The 15,324-nt window shown below is 45.9% G+C and overlaps 2 protein-coding genes across 10 annotated transcripts in view; one reads left to right on the forward strand and one right to left on the reverse strand.

The window, feature by feature from the left end:
* Window positions 1–1,813, reverse strand: part of ASCC1 (activating signal cointegrator 1 complex subunit 1) — a 96,341-nt gene extending 94,528 nt beyond the window's left edge. For 3 of the 6 annotated variants that reach the window (XM_040975914.1, XM_040975913.1, XM_040975910.1), the window contains exons 1-2: window positions 991–1,660; window positions 158–302 (exon numbers count right to left, since the gene is read on the reverse strand). In XM_040975914.1, the coding sequence (XP_040831848.1) occupies window positions 158–269 (112 nt within the window). In that variant the 5' untranslated portion in view covers window positions 270–302; window positions 991–1,660. Of the gene's footprint in view, window positions 1–157; window positions 303–990; window positions 1,661–1,718 lie in introns of those variants that run through there. The other 3 variants (XM_040975915.1, XM_040975912.1, XM_040975911.1) reach the window with 3 other exon arrangements.
* On the forward strand, window positions 1,564–14,873 carry ANAPC16 (anaphase promoting complex subunit 16). 4 transcript variants are annotated; one of them, XM_040975918.1, is made up of 4 exons: window positions 1,564–1,655; window positions 5,913–6,081; window positions 13,185–13,259; window positions 14,086–14,873. In XM_040975918.1, the coding sequence occupies exons 2-4, from the start codon at window positions 5,940–5,942 to the stop codon at window positions 14,199–14,201; spliced, it is 333 nt and encodes a 110-aa protein (XP_040831852.1). In that variant the 5' UTR covers window positions 1,564–1,655; window positions 5,913–5,939; the 3' UTR covers window positions 14,202–14,873. The 4 variants fall into 4 exon arrangements, with proteins under 4 accessions (XP_040831852.1, XP_040831851.1, XP_040831850.1 ...); XM_040975917.1 differs by having other exon boundaries at window positions 1,573–1,655; window positions 5,845–6,081; XM_040975916.1 differs by lacking the exon at window positions 1,564–1,655 and adding an exon at window positions 2,101–2,971 and having other exon boundaries at window positions 5,845–6,081.
* Window positions 14,874–15,324: the final 451 nt, after the last annotated feature.

A 15,324-nucleotide genomic window follows, 5' to 3' on the forward strand; every position in this document is an offset into this window, starting at 1 on the left:
ATTCAGCGGTACCTTTGGATGTGAGATGAGCCCGGGCAAATCAAAGATCTCAAATGTCAGCATTGACACAGATATTCAGGAAGACGAAACAAAGAACAGTTCCAACACCACAGGGTGCGCTGTACCTCTGCTCTGGCCAAGCAGCCACCCCAGTTACCTCGGTAAAAGTCCTCATCTTCTTCTTCATGCTGATAGGTCTTCTCCTGGATGGGGTTCTTCCTGTAATTCCGTCCTTCAATTCTTACAAGCTGTGGGCGCAGCACTTCCATGACTATTTCTCCAAGAAAATACTGTGGGGCAGTCTTAGAAAGATAAAAGTATCATTGTACCTCTTTAAATCAAAACCAAAGCCCAAGCTCTATCACATGGACCATGAAGTGGGCCTAAAAGGACACCTGATGACAATACATGCTAGGCGAGAGCAGGTCTGTTTTCCCCTGGCCCCCTTCTGCCAGCCCTGTCAGGGTAGTGGCTGCATTGTCCACAGGATTCCATCCCTCACTCTACACAGCAAAGCCATCAACTCTGTGTCACCCTTGGTCCACGTCTCTGAAGGAGCCTTCGATTACTTTAACCTAATCGTCTGTGTCTACCTAATCATTAGCAAAAGGTAGCACCCCTTCTAAATTTTACACAATAATCAAGACAATGAGGGATATTCAGCAGACTTGCTGATCCAAGAGGAGAGATAGGCCCTAGTTTCTTGTAGAAGTACTAGAAATAAAATCCCAACCACCAGATCCAGCTGCTTGCCAAAGCAGTTCTAACTTCCCTGGCTCCCTAACCAACCACTGCCCAACAGCATGGCCATCACTGAGATGCAAACTCCTGGCCGCTGCCATCACTTACAGAACCAATAGTTTAGGAAGCAAAGGTTCCTTATGGTCTAGTTGTGCTGAAGTTCAACTTACGTTCCCAGCACATATAGCCTGGATAGTCCTGAAGATCAAAATATTTCAGAGTTGCAAATAAAAATGCATCAACTCTTACCCAGCACACTACTGCTTGCCTCAAGCCTCCACGAGTCACTGTGACTGCTGTGTATTCACAGAAACAAGGAGTATTCTATTATGAAAAACAACGCAGGTGGCAAATCTGCTCAGATAAAGCAACAGGGGACAGGATTAGCAAGTCTGATGATGTCACATTCTAGAACGATTCAAAAAAGAAGGTTCTCCACACAAGTGAACTTTAACGTCAAAGTCGGCCCCTCAGAGACTTCCAAACTGTGGCCCTGACACACCTCAGAAAGGACTGGAATGACCGATTAAAGAACCTGCTTCGTGGTGGGTTTGGAAAAGAGCAAAGAGTCCTTTTCTTCAAGATGGTGGGAGAAGCGGATGCACTGAATCGTAAAGAGAGAACGAAAAACACGAGAAAGTCACTGCGAGGTGAGAGGAAAGGGGCTGGCGGCCGCGGGTAAACCAAGGCCGAGAGGAGCAACAGGAAGTCCTTTCCAGAAGCGCTTCCTTCACCTCACCCTCCGCCGGAGCCACGCCCTCCGCACGCAGCCCCGACGCCTGCGCGGGCGCGAGCACGTTGCCTGGCTCCGCGCCCGGGCACGAGCACGCCGCCGTCCCCGTCGTGGTGAGCGCCATTGCTCAGGCTGGTTCTGGGGGCGGGGCCGTGAGGGCAAAGTATCCCAAGCTACTGAGGTAAGTGTCCCAGGGCCCCAAGATCCTCGGAAGCTGGGTGGGAAGAGACCCCTAGACTCCTACCTGCCGGGAATAGGAAAATGAAGAAGGTGGGAGGACAAATAGGGTGCTGCCGCGGCGGGAATGTAAACTTCTTTGGGCCGCGCCGCACGCAGTGCGCATGCGGGCCGAGGCGGCGCCTGCGCAATGAGACGGCCCTGATGGCGTGGCTTCCGGGCTGAGGCCGGACCCCGGTGGGAGCGTGGGGCCAACCGTGGGAGCCGCCGGCCTTGCGACCCTTCCCAACTCCAGCCCGTCCCATTTTCCGTCGCAGGGTGGTTTGGATTTCGGTCGTCAGCGGAGCTTGGGGGAACCATCACTTGATGATGGACTGTTAAGCTGGCTGTGATCATACGTCTGTTTGAAGGGTTTTAGGAATGACCCCTTGTAAGGAAATAGACATATGTCAGTAAAGTAGCTTATAAACGCGAGGGCACCTCTGGGTTACGTCAAATCAGTGTTTACCCATCTCACCGGTGTGGGAGCAGCCTTCCAGTGTCCCCCAAAACAACCCCAACTTCCCCAATGTGGGCCAAGCCCCAGGATTCTCTGTCGTATTTATTCAGCAGAATCTTGGCTAAACATCCTTATGGGTCTAAACAGCCCAGGGAGAGACGGGTCTTTGAAAAGAGATCTCCCCAGTGAGGAGAAAACCATGTGACGCTAAGCTCTGCTGGCCCCCACTTAAACTGTGCTAGGCTGTTAGACTTGTTTATTCATCGATGGTGGTTCCTCCGGGAAGCACTGTGGTCCCCGTTCTGTGCTGGGCCTGGAGATTGCAATGACCATTCCTCACCCGGCTTTGCAGCTCTCAGGATTCTGCCTAAGGTTAGACACCTGTAAAAGAGAATTCTGAAGTACATCATGGAAGGATTTTTCATCCTCCTGGAGTCAGCTGCCTCTGCCTGAGCCATCGTGCGTTTGAGGCAGTGGCAAAAGGGAGGTGGGGGGTGGAGGGAGAGATCCAAGAGAACATAGCCATTTTCATGATTTTGAGTGGCTAAGTGCACTCGGCGTGTACTAAGCCGGTAACTGTGCAAGTGTATTAAGTGATGTCATCTTCTCACACCTCTGTGAGGTAGGTACTGTTTGCTGTTCCCATGTTACAGACATTGAGGAACAGGAAGGTCGTTTGTCCAGCCACAGGACAAGTAATGACAAAAGTGGGACTTGAGGCAGGGAGGCCTCAAGGTCTCAGTTCTGTACCACTGTTCCTCTTGGCCTAGCTCAAGATCGCGTTATGCCAACAAGCCATCACTTGAGAACTGTTAGGGCAGGTAAGCTAAAACCTGACCTGTAGCTTGGTTTAGTTTTGTCATCTATAAAATGAACACGTTAGGTTAAATGACCTCCAAGAAATCTATGGTTTCAGTCAGTCAGCATTCCTTAAAATTAGCAGCTACTGACTATCAAGCCAGGTATTATTTTTGGTTCAGATGCCTGCCCCCAGAATCTAGGCTTTAATGTTGATTTCACTTTGAACTCTGTCTTGCAACTTGCTGGTAACATTTAAAATTCAGATCTTTAGATCTAGAAGTTATTTAGGTGTCTCTTTCCACCTCAGCAGAAAACTGCTCATTTAAAGGTAGACTTGGACAGATTCTGTGCTCTCATTCTTTACACCTGGCCGATGGGAGTTGAGAGGGGTTCTGAGAATTTCCAAGGACATAGGATGAGCAGGAATTCCTTTGATTAGATTGAGCTGAGGATCCCATGGTTCCCTTTTGAAGCTCTTCAGCAGTTGCTTGGGTGCTTTAATGAGCAACTCCAAATATAAAATCTTTGCAGCTGAGTAGCGTGCTTCACAATGTGTAAGAAAAAGATTTAGAGTTCTAATTCCTAAGCGAAATAAAGTGGGGTCTCTAATGATAGGAAATAAAGATGAAGCTACTCTCCAAAAAGTGGCTCCAAATTTAACCTTGTCCAATTCTGTTTCAGTTCTCTTTAAAGAGCATTTAAAAATCTCTCCAGGGCCCGGCAGCGTGGCCTAGCAGCTGAAGTCCTCGCCTTGAACATGCCAGGATCCCATATGGGTGCTGGTTCTAGTCCAGACAGCCCCGCTTCCCATCCAGCTCCCTGCTTGTGGCCTGGGAAAGCAGAAACGGCCCAAAGCTTTGGGATCCTGCACCTGCGTGGGAGCTCCTGGCTTCAGATTAGCTCAGCTCTGGCCGTTGAAGTCACTTGGGGAGGGAATCATCAGATGAAAGATCTTCCTCTCTGTATATATCTGACTTTGCAATGCAATAAATAAATCTTAAAAACAAAACAAGAAAACAAACCAAAAAACCTTTCCAGCTACATTTTGACCAAGGGTGGCCCAAAGAAATGGATTTGTATCTAAATAGAAAAGTTACTGCCTTGTAGGTATGAATACAATTTTAAAAGTTATCAGAGGTCGGAGAAAAAAGGAAAGTAGATCTAGTAGTGAGATTGAAAATGTCAGTTTGCATTTTTAATAGGCTAATCACAGTGCTGCCTTATTGTTCCCATATCTCACTCCAGTCCTGATCAGTGTCACTTATGGACAAACCATGAAATCAAAAACAAAGCTTTCTTTTTCTGACAGCTTCACATACCACTGTAAAATCAGGGAAAGGCAACAGCCAGTGTTTCAGACTAGGAAACTACATAAATATATACATGTAAAATTACTTATATCAACATAGTATTTCCTTATTTTTCCATTTTTATAAAAAGTTTAAATTTATTACAATTTTTTTGATTTATTTATTTATTATTAGAAAGTCAGATTTATAGAAAGATTTTCCATCCATTGATTCACTCCCCAAGTAGCTGCAAGGGCCAGAGCTGAGCTGATCCAAAGCCAGGAGCCAGGAGCTTCTTCTGCGTCTCCCGTGCGGGTGCAGGGTCCCAGTGTCCTGGACTGGGATCTACTGCTTTCCCAGGCCACAAGCAGGGAGCTGGAAGGAAAGTGGAGCTCCGGGATATAAACCGGTGCCCATATCCCGGCACATGCGAGGCAAGGACTTTAGCCACTAGGTTACCACACCAGGGCCACAAGTATGTGAATTTTACAACTGGCAAGAAAGCATAATCAAAAGTAATCAACTAAAATTTTCTCTTTATTACAGATGTGAAGTATATTTTAAAAATCTTTTAAAGTCTTTTAAGTGGAGCAAAAATCACATAACACAAAATTGACCATTTTTAAATGTGTACAATTTAAATGTTAACTCATTTTATAGTTTAAGTTCAACAATTGCAATATCCGTGCAGAAACCATTAGCCACGTGTGACTGTTTAAATATTAACATTAAATACTAGTTAAAATCCAGCTCTTCAGTCATCCTGTTTTATAGCCAGGAACTGAGGCCAGTGACTGCCTTCTTGGACTGTTCAGAAATAGAACATGAGAGCATTTTACATCACAGTAGAAGGTTCCATGTGACAGCATAGTGCTAAGCCATTTTTCTTGCTCTTTCCTTCGGGTGAGACAACCTTTAACCTGGCCAACAAGTGTTCTTGTTTTGCACTTTTGTGAGAAGACCTGAATACAGTACAGCTTTTTCTCATTTGCGTTTGGATTTTTTTTTTTTTTTTTTTAAATTTGACAGAGGCTAAACACAGGCAGCTGCTGTATTCCTGGTCGGTCATGATTTCCAAGATTATTTTCCTTTTGTTTCCAGTTTTGGGATGCCACCAAGTGATAGGCTTTGGTATTACATTTGGGTGGGAAGGGTTTTTTTTGTTTTGTTTTGTTTTGTTTTTAATGTTTAATGCAAGGGCCAAGATGTATTTCCTAACCGATTTTCCCTTTCTTTGAAACAGAACACAGTGTTATGCTGGAAAATTTTATTTGGAAAATTTTGTAAGGGAACTCCTTGGTGTGGCTTAGTTGGAATGTATCTAGGACCAACTGTCCTGTGCAGCACAGTGGCTTAAGGTTCTCAGATGGGGTTGGCCCTGCCCAACTCCCCCTCATGATTCATCCATCACCTGCCGTCAACCCAGCTGACACAGAGTTTGCTGATCCTAGGAAGCAGTGTCTTCAGGAAACAGACTTTTCTTAAACGTATTTCCACTTCAAAACCTAAATGATATTTTGGCCTGAGGTATATTAAAATATTGAGGATATCAAGAAGATAGGAAAAAGGACAATTAATTCTTTCCTAACTGTGTTTCCCCTTAGGGTGCTAGAGTGAAACGTTGTCAATCTCAGGTCCATAAAAACTTGCAAGTTGCTGTTTTGCATGGTAGTGAAGTGAGACTGCTCCCCAAGAGGACATGGCCACCTCGTCTGCGGCGGCGGCGGCTGGCGGGGTCAGCAGCAGTTCTGTCGCTGGATCTGGTTTCAACGTCTCAGACCTCGCCCCACCACGAAAAGCCCTCTTCACTTACCCTAAAGGAGCTGGCGAGATGTTGGAAGGTGACTCAATGCCTTATTCATTTATTTATTTATTTAGCTGAATAATTTGTTTTCAACCCGCAATGAATATTAATTGTAAAGAAGCTGTGAAGCAGATTCCAGATGAGTTTGCCCTGGTTTCAGCTCCACCTTTTGTCGCTTGTCCCCATCTCAAAATAGTATCTTTAAAAACATTTCTTGTTCCACAAACAGAAATTATGAGCAGAGAAAAGACTTTGGACATCAAGGAGGTCATCCATTGTTACTCAGAAAAGTGATCTGACCATTTGACAGGAAGTCAGCACTAGAACCAGCGATTCTTTCTGCTTCCTTCTCCAGTTCCGCTTCCCTTGGCGCTCACCTGTATCACGGTGGTAGCTGTGTGGTGTCTTTTTCCTAGTATCATCTACAGACAGAGCACACGTCAGAGAGGTTATAAGAGGAAATGACAGCCACTCTCACAGTACTGTTGTGCTCTTGGGCCCCACTGCAGCCATGGCTGTATGGTCGTCCCAGCACCTGCGTCAGCCACAGTCCTGGTCAGCGCACAGTGGCAGACTGGCTGCCCAAGATCAGGCATAGGCTCCAACCATGAAGCTGTGTTGGTGGCTGAAGTTCGTGAACATGAGTGGCTGGACCCAGAGGGGAATGTAAAAACCACTTGGAGAGCTGTTTTAAAATGTATGTTTATAGACAGGTGCTTGGCCCAGAGGTTGATGATGATACCTGCATCCCACTTCAGAGTATGTGGGTTTGAGTTGCAGCTCCATTTCCAGTTCCACCTTCCTGCTGGAGTACAGCAGATGATACTCAGGTCCCTGGATCACTGCCTTCAAGGGGGAGAACCGGATTGCGTTTCTAGCTCCTGGCTTTGGCCCCTTTCCAGCACTTTCCGTTGTAGTCATTTTAGAGAGTCCATAAATGGGAGTGCTTTCTCTATTTCTCTGCCTCAAATAAAAAATAATAAAATATTTCTGGGCCTTGTGTAGAGATTTTTAGTATAACACAGGAATCTTCCTTTTTTTTAAGATTTATTTATTTTATTACAAAGTCAGATATACAGAGAGGAGGAGAGACAGAGAGGAAGATCTTCTGTCCGATGATTCACTCCCCAAGTGAACGCAACGGCCGATGCTATGCCGATCTGAAGCCGGGAACCAGGACCCTCTTCTGGGTCTCCCACACGGTGCAGGGTCCCAAGGCTTTGGGCTGTCCTCAACTGCTTTCCCAGGCCACAAGCAGGGAGCTGGATGAGAAGTGGAGCTGCCGGGATTAGAACCGGTGCCCATATGGGATCCATGGTGCGTTCAGGGCGAGGACTTTAGCTGCTAGGCCACGCCACCGGGCCCAGGATCTTCCTTTTTGACCAACAATCAGGACCTTTTCACAAGGAGAGTCTCCTCTTTTTTTTTTTAAGTAAGATTTATTTGGAAGACGGCGTTATACAGAGGGAGAGACGCACACATCTTGTGTCTGCTGGTTCTTCACTTCCCAAATGGCCATAGCCACTGGGGCTGGTGCAGGTGGAGGCCAGGCGCCTAGAGCTCCGTCTGGGTGGCAGGAGCCCGAGCACGCGGGTCGTCTTTCAGTGCTTTCCCAGGCTCATTTCCATGGAGCTGCATCAGATGTAGAGCAGCCTGGACTCAAGTCAGTGTGCACGAGGTACTGGCATCACAGGCAGCTGCTTCACTCACTACACCACAGTGCCAGCCTCATCATATTTTGAAAAAGAGAAAAAAATGCATATAAACTATTAATTCAGAATCTGCTTGATTTTGGTACTTAATTGCACATTGACCCTTTTGCCTTAAATATTCATATAAATATGGTTCAAAATTCATGTGAAAATGTCCCTGAAAAAAATGTAATGGAAGAATCTGTTTTTGGAGTGGTCTTTTTCACTTACATTAATCACAACTTTTTAAAAAAAATGTCTTTGGGGTAAGCCAAAGGAAACAGAAAAAGCAGGAAAATGCAGAAGTGCCGTGGGGCCGTCGTGTGTCCACATTGGGGTCAGGCTGTGGTGAGGGAAAACAAGCGCAGGAAGAACATGCGTGGGCTCCGGCCCTGAGCTGCGTGGACAGTCTGCACCCGTGGCCTTTTCCTGTCCTGCTCTGTCCTCTGAACACTCACTGCTTTCACTGTCTGGAGCGTTATTTACCATAATTGACACCAAAGATACATTATGACTCCAGTATATGCAGGCGATACAGGTTATTAAGGAAGCTTCCCACAAAATGAATCAAAAATTAGAGACAGTTAAATCGCTTAATGAATGTTAGAGCTGCAGCAGGGCCACCAGTGCCAACACTGATGCTCCGAGAGTTGCTCAGATCCCAGCTACAGGAGGCAGGCAAAGACACCAGAAAAGACACCAGAAAAGAAAGTCTTATGAGATTGGGCTGAATATTAATTTTTATTTTCTAACAGGTTATAGACCAATCCCTTTTAAGCCACCATAATGTATTTCATGCAGGAATAGCTGAATGTCCATTACAGAATGAAATGTATTAAATTTAAATTCACAGTGCATGGTTATAATTCTTTCCACTTTTCACTAGTAATCTTCAAACTATACTTAAAGACAGACTATGAAAAAGTATGGAAAATAACAGAGAGATAGCAACCACTATCCTCTCCCAGTCAGATCCAGAATATGACATTGGCAACAGGCATGTGACCTCGCTGGTTGTGCCCATGCCTGTGTCCTGTCCTGGACTTCTGGCTCTACTCATGTGCACAGCATTCCCGCTCACGCCCACCCTGGGAGGCAGCAGCGTCTGTCTTCTCTTTGTAAATCTGCCTTCCCAATAAAATTTTTTAGAAAATAAAAAACAGAGCCCGGCGGCGTGGCCTAGCAGCTAAAGTCCTCCCCTTGAATGCACCCTGGATCCCATATGGGCGCCGGTTCTAATCCCGGCAGCTCCACTTCCCTTGCAGCTCCCTGCCTGTGGTCTGGGAAAGCAGTCGAGGATGGCCCGAAGTCTTGGAGGGACCCTGCACCCGGGTGGGAGACCCAGAAGAAGCTCCGGGGTCCTTGCTTCGGATCGGCGCAGCACCAGCCATTGTGCTCACTTGGGCACATTGGACAGAAGATCTTCCTCTCTGTCTCTCCTCCTCTCTGTATATCTGCCTTTCCAATAAATAAATAAATCTTTAAAAAAAAAGAAAAAGAATCAGCGCCCATATGGAATCCCGGTATGTTCATCGTGAGGACTTTAGCCCCGAACTTTTCACTCTTTATAACCTTTGCTTGACCTGTAGGAGAAAGCTGATGCTACATGGTGTGTTACACAGAGTTTAATTACATTCTAAACGGAAGACACATTGCCCCAGACTGACCCCTTTCTGGAGAGATTTCAGGCTTAGATTTCTACAGACATCACATCTAATAGGATGTGGCTAATATGGAGCTGCAAATCAGTAAAAGTGTGTTCCTTAGGCACTGTGTGGCTTAAAAATATGCAGGTTTATTTTTGCAGGTGAGCAAGTTCTTATTTTCATAGCACCTGTGATTAAATATAAGTGGGCAGGAAACAGGCATTAGCTTAGAGGCTAACGTGCCTGTGACCCATGTCAGAGTATTGTGGTCCTGCACCAGCTCCTGGCTGCAGCTTCCTTCTAAATGCAGACCCTGAGAAGCAGTGATGATTCTCACTCAGATTCAAGTGAGTTTGTGCCACCCATGTAGGAGATGGAGCTTGAATTCTCAGCTCCTAGCTTTGGCCATGGTCTAACCCTGACCACAGTGGACATTTGGGAAGTGAACCAGCTACTGAGCCCTCTGTGTCTGCCTCTCAAATAAATTTTAAAAATTTAATTAATGAATGTAAATAAGAGGGGGCACTTCCAATGGCTTGCATGTTGATTTAACATGATCAACACAACCCTTAATTCTCATTGGTTTTTTTTGTTGTTTTTGTTGTTGTTTTTAAGATTTATTTATTTATTGGAAAGTCAGATATACAGAGAGGAAGAGAGACAGAGAGGAAGATCTTCCGTCCAATGATTCACTCCCCAAGTGAGTGCAATGGCCGATGCTATGCCAACCCAGAGCCAGGATCCAGGAACTTCTTCGGGTATCCCACACGGGTGCAGGGTCCCAAAGCTTTGGGCCATCCTCTACTGCTTTCCCAGGCCACAAGCAGGGAGCTGGATGAGAAGTGGAGCTGCCGGGATTAGAACCGGCGTCCATATGGGATCCCAGGGCGTTCAAGGCAAGGACTTTAGCTGCTAGGCCACTGTGCCTGCAGGGCCCAATTCTCATTGTTGATTTCCTTAAGGTTCAAGGTGGCCACGAGTGTTGTTGCATAGCAGGCTCTGGTACATGGTATACCTGCATCACAAGTTTTGAGTCCCAGCCTTTCTGCTTTGCATCCACCTTACTGATGGCCTGAGAACCAGCAGATACGGGAGACCTGCCTAGCTTTAGCCCAGTCCAGTCCTAGCTATAACAGTTATTTCAACAGGAAACCAGAAGATGGAATCAATCAATTTCAATATCTAGGGCCCGGCACGATGGTATAGTGGTTAAGATCCTTGCCTTGAACTCACTGGGATCCCAAATGGGCGCCAGTTCTAGTCCCAGCAGCTGCACTTCCTGTCCAGTTCCCTGCTTGTGCCCTGGGAATGCAGTCGAGGACAACCCAAAACACTGAGGCCCTGCACCTGTGTGGGAGAACCGGAGGAAGTTCCTGGCTCTGGGCTTCGGAGTGGTGCAGCACCGGCTGTTGAGATCACTTGGGGAGTTAATCATCGGATGGAGGATCTTCCTCTCTGTCTCTCCTCTTCTCTGTACATCTGCCTTTCCAATAAAAATAAATTTAAAAAAATTTTTTTTCATGATCTATATCTTTTTCTCTCTCTCCCTCTCTCTCTCTCTCCCTCCCCTTCCCTCTCTTTCAAATCTAAAACAAATTTTTTTCTTCAAGTTCAGACCACTTGGAACCAGGGATAAGGTCAGCTGCCCCCATGCCTTTTTTTCTAAAATGAAAATGAATATAATTAGGCTTTTAAACAAAGATAGGATAACGAACTCTGGCATATCATTTACAGAGGACAATAACAAATTATATCATTGATACCAAATGTTTACAATTCCCACCTGCCATAGAATTCAGTTAAACTGACTGTTGCTGCTTTCTTTAAAAAAAAAAAAAAGAAAGAGTGATGTCATTGGCTTACCTAGATGTTTAAACCAGTCAGTGCAACATTTAATTAATTGAAAATGAACTTTTTAGTCACTTTAGATGTCTGTTCACAATGACTTAGATCCAGGCCTGGCGCAGCAGTGTAGTGAGTGGTTAAGGTCCTTGCCTTGCATGTGCTGGGATCCCATAGGGGTGCCGGTTCTAGTCCCGGCAGCCACGCTTCCCATCCAGCTCCCTGCTTGTGCCCTGGGAAAGCAGTTGAGGACGGCCCAAAGCTTTGGGACCCTGCACCTGCGTGGGAGACCTGGAAGAGCTCCTGGCTCCTGGCTTTGGATTGGCGCAGCTCCAGCCATTGCGGCCACTTGGAGAGTGAACCATCAGACGGAAGATCTTCCTCTCTGTCTCTCCTCCTCTGTATATCTGCCTTTCCAATAAAAATAAATAAAATGTTAAAAAAAAAAAAAAAAACAGTGACTTGGATCCACCCAGAGCAAAGAGGGTACCAAGAGGGCTAGACGCAAATCCCATGTGTTCTACATCATGTAGAAAAGAGTTATGGGTCTAGCAAGATAGCTCAGTGGCTGAATCTTCACCTTGCAAACGCTGGGATTCCATATTGGCTCCAGTTTGTGTCCTGGCTGCTCCACTTTCCTTCCAGCTCCCTATTTGTGGCCTGAGAGAGCAGAGGAATATATCCCAAAACCTTAGAACCCTACATCCATGTGGAGCCCCAGAAGAAGTGCTTGGCTTCTGGCTTCAGATTGTCTCAGTTTCAACTATTGCTGCCACTTGGGGAGTGAACCAGCAGACAGAAGATCTTTCTCTCTGTCTCTTCTTCCCTCCGTAAATCTACCTTTCCAATGAAATAAATATTTAAAAAAACAAAAAAAAAAAAGGCTTGAATTACAGAATGTAACACAGCCTGAAGAATGCATATCCCAAGAATTATTTTATCGTTTCATTTCTTTCCTCTTTTTTCTTTTCTCTTTGCATCATTTTGGAGATAATATCAGAAGAAAGGCTTCTTGGTTGTGGATTTAAGCCATGTAGATGTAATATCTGAGGTTTTTCTTACTGATTACCTTGATTTCTGAACTAAGGTTTACCCTGTGTGAAACTCAGCATCAGGCCTACATGTGTTCATGCTGTCTTCTCACAGGACACCTAGCTCACCCACCTATGATTGATGGCTGGGTGCCTGACACCTCTTCGTGCTGGCATGAACTCTGACCTATTTAAAAAGGAACTCTCCATTTTTGCAGAATTTTTCTGGCAAGAGCCATACCCCAAATAGTTTCTGTAGCCCTTTTAAAAGTCTGACTTGCCCACATTAGCTATGTCTCTTTGGGGCTATACTCCACTGTACCAGCCTTTGCCTGACAAGAAATAACATGAACTAGCTTAAGTTTCCAAATGCCCTGGTTGCCAAGGCAGCGGCCTTGTTGGCAGTTCCTGGCAGCAGCACAGTGCTACGTTCTGAGCTTGCACCACACTCATCATCATACAAATTGCAGTGTTTTGGTTCCGTTGGAAAAATCAAGGTTACAATTTGCGTTTACAGAATGAACTCTCCCAGCCGTATTTGTGTTTTGATAGCACGAGGCCACGTGACCAAGGTTCTCAGCTGCCTGTGTTTGCTTGACATCCAGAATAGGAGAATGTTAAGGAACAGTCAGTTTAGGAGGGGAAGATGTTGACTAGGACATCAAATTGAGGTTACTTGTTTGTGTTTTTTTAAACACTATTTTAAAACTCTTAGACAAGTAAAGGCACTGTTTCAATATTCCAGGTATGGAAGCAGTAGCTATTCTAATAGCGCAGTGTTAGTTTTAAATGAAACAGATCCCCTCTTTGTTGGCACTGACAGCCAGACCATGGATGACAAAGTAGGGCACAGAGCAGTCAGGTTCTTGGTTTATCAGAAGCCATAATATCGTAACAGCAAAGTGAGCCCTTTTTCTCTTTTGTTTGCAGATAGCTCTGAGAGATTTCTGTGTGAATCCGTGTTCAGCTATCAGGTGGCATCCACACTTAAGCAGGTGAAACATGGTGAGTGTGTGGGTATTGTGTTCCTGCCTTGGGGAACACATTGACTGAAGTAGGGGCACTCCTAAAGGTTGGCATCCTGTGACAGAACCCTCCCCCCACACCCCCTCACTCCAGCAAAGCCCTGGTAAGTAGACAGGTCTTACCTGAGACTTGCTGTGCAGAGGTACTCTCCAAGGGTCCTCTCAAGGCGGCCTTCCTTACCTCCAGGTGTCCTTTAGGCCCCAGGGTCTGTGCAGATGCCAATATCCTGGCAGTGCCTTCACGTGCACCTCAGCGAACTGTGGTCCCCCAGCCGATGGTCACTACTCGCCCTGTTGGGGAAGAGCTGCAGCAGCCTCTGCCCCTCAGGTCGTATTCTACACAGCCCTGGGGCCTGCAGAAGGAAGATGGCATCCCTTCATTTTACAATGGTTTTTAACATGAGACTTCTCAGGCCAAACAGAATCACTGAGATGGAGACCAGAGGTCCCTGAGGCTGCTAGGGTATGCTTGGAGTGGGGGTCTGGGGAGCTCAGGAGCCTTGATGACCTAACACCCACAGGAGAAGAGATAAATGCTGGCTACACTTGAGAATGTTCAGAGCGATCAAATAGATGCTTATTTTGGTCTTTGTTGTGGTTAAAAAGAGAAGGTGAATGAAAATGATTGGAAATGTTATTGTGGGTTGGTTGGATTAAGTCATCTGCCCAGCCTAGGATAAGATCCCATCTGAGGGAAAATTCCAACTAGAAATCACTTCTGAGGCAGTCACTGTGTTGGTGGCTGGTGCCAGCCTTGTCAGAAGGACACTGGCAGTGTGTCACATAACCTCCTTGCCTCTTCACAGATCAGCAGGTGGCTCGCATGGAAAAACTCGCTGGTTTGGTAGAAGAGCTGGAGGCTGACGAGTGGCGCTTCAAACCCATCGAGCAGCTGCTGGGGTTCACACCATCCACAGGTTAACGTAGCTGATGCACAGCGGAGCCAGAGCCAGCAGAAATCTTGTTCTGGCCGCCACAGCCACACTAGACACTTGCAGCTACGTCGCTGGTCCATTGACTGCCATCCACACTTGGTTTCCCTCTGTCTGTCCATGGACAACAAATACTGAAATGTGTGGTCTTGCAGGGGAAACGTCTGTTTATTTTACAAGGTATTGAGAGAGTAAGATAGCTTCAGAAAAGCAGAAGTTTTGGGTTTAAGAAAATTTTTGACAAGCCAAGTAGGACACATGCCAGAAATGACCAACTGAGTGGCTTGTTTGCTGTCATTGTACAGTGCCTGGAAGTCTTCACCAGTCAAGTCCATGGTCAGGAGCTGTGGGTTCACGCTATCTCTGACCTAAAACAGTCTGGCCTAGATGAATGTGATTTCAGCTCAGGACATGTCCAACTAAGATTTTTTAAGTGTTCTTTTTTTCCTCCTAGTTTTAGACATCTAATCCTATAGAATCTGACTTTTTCTAACCTCTTCTACACATGCCAATTGCTGGCTAGAGGAATTGCTTTTTGAACATTGTAGCACTTACAGAAATAAACCAGAGAACAAATCCCTTTAGACACAGAAATAGAGTGTATCTCATTGGTAGAGGCAGGCAATTCTTTAGCAAATAAATCTTTTTGAAAGAGCTCCAAATTGGTGTCTTTATCCTTTCAAAGTCTTAGGGATTTGGAACAGGGAAAAGAGGTCAAATTACTTTCTACAAGAAGGAAATTTTAAAATCATGTCTACTAAAGAAGTGGTGGATTTGCTTTGCTTCAGAGGTGATCTGTCAGTACAGGAGTGTGTGATCCTCCCGATATCTGGGCAGATTTTCACGCTGTGACTGAGGGAGCCTGGAGAATTCAGAGGTGTCCTTCGTTCTCCCCTGTGGGACACCAGGGTCCACACTGTACAATTCAAACATTGGCCATAGCAGTTAAGACACGACTTGGGATGCCCACATTGAAGTACCTGGGTTCAAGTCTTCTTTCCACTCCACATCCCAGTTTCCTGCTAACGGGCACCCGGGATACTCAGGAAGTTGGGTCCCGTCCTTCCTCACAGGGAACCTGGCTTTGGCCTGACCCAGCCTTGGCTGTTGCAG

The sequence above is a fragment of the Ochotona curzoniae genome, unplaced genomic scaffold (genome assembly GCF_017591425.1).
Source record: "Ochotona curzoniae isolate NIBS_2020 unplaced genomic scaffold, NIBS_Ocur_1.0 contig_2692, whole genome shotgun sequence".
Lineage (NCBI taxonomy): Eukaryota > Metazoa > Chordata > Mammalia > Lagomorpha > Ochotonidae > Ochotona > Ochotona curzoniae.

Coding starts and splice junctions, on each gene's coding strand:
- ANAPC16 (XM_040975918.1), top strand. CDS start 5,940: ATGGCCACCTCGTCTGCGGCGGCGGCGGCTGGCGGGGTCAGCAGCAGT. Junction 6,082..13,184: donor AGCTGGCGAGATGTTGGAAG/GTGACTCAATGC, acceptor TTTTGTTTGCAG/ATAGCTCTGAGAGATTTCTG. Junction 13,260..14,085: donor ACTTAAGCAGGTGAAACATG/GTGAGTGTGTGG, acceptor GCCTCTTCACAG/ATCAGCAGGTGGCTCGCATG.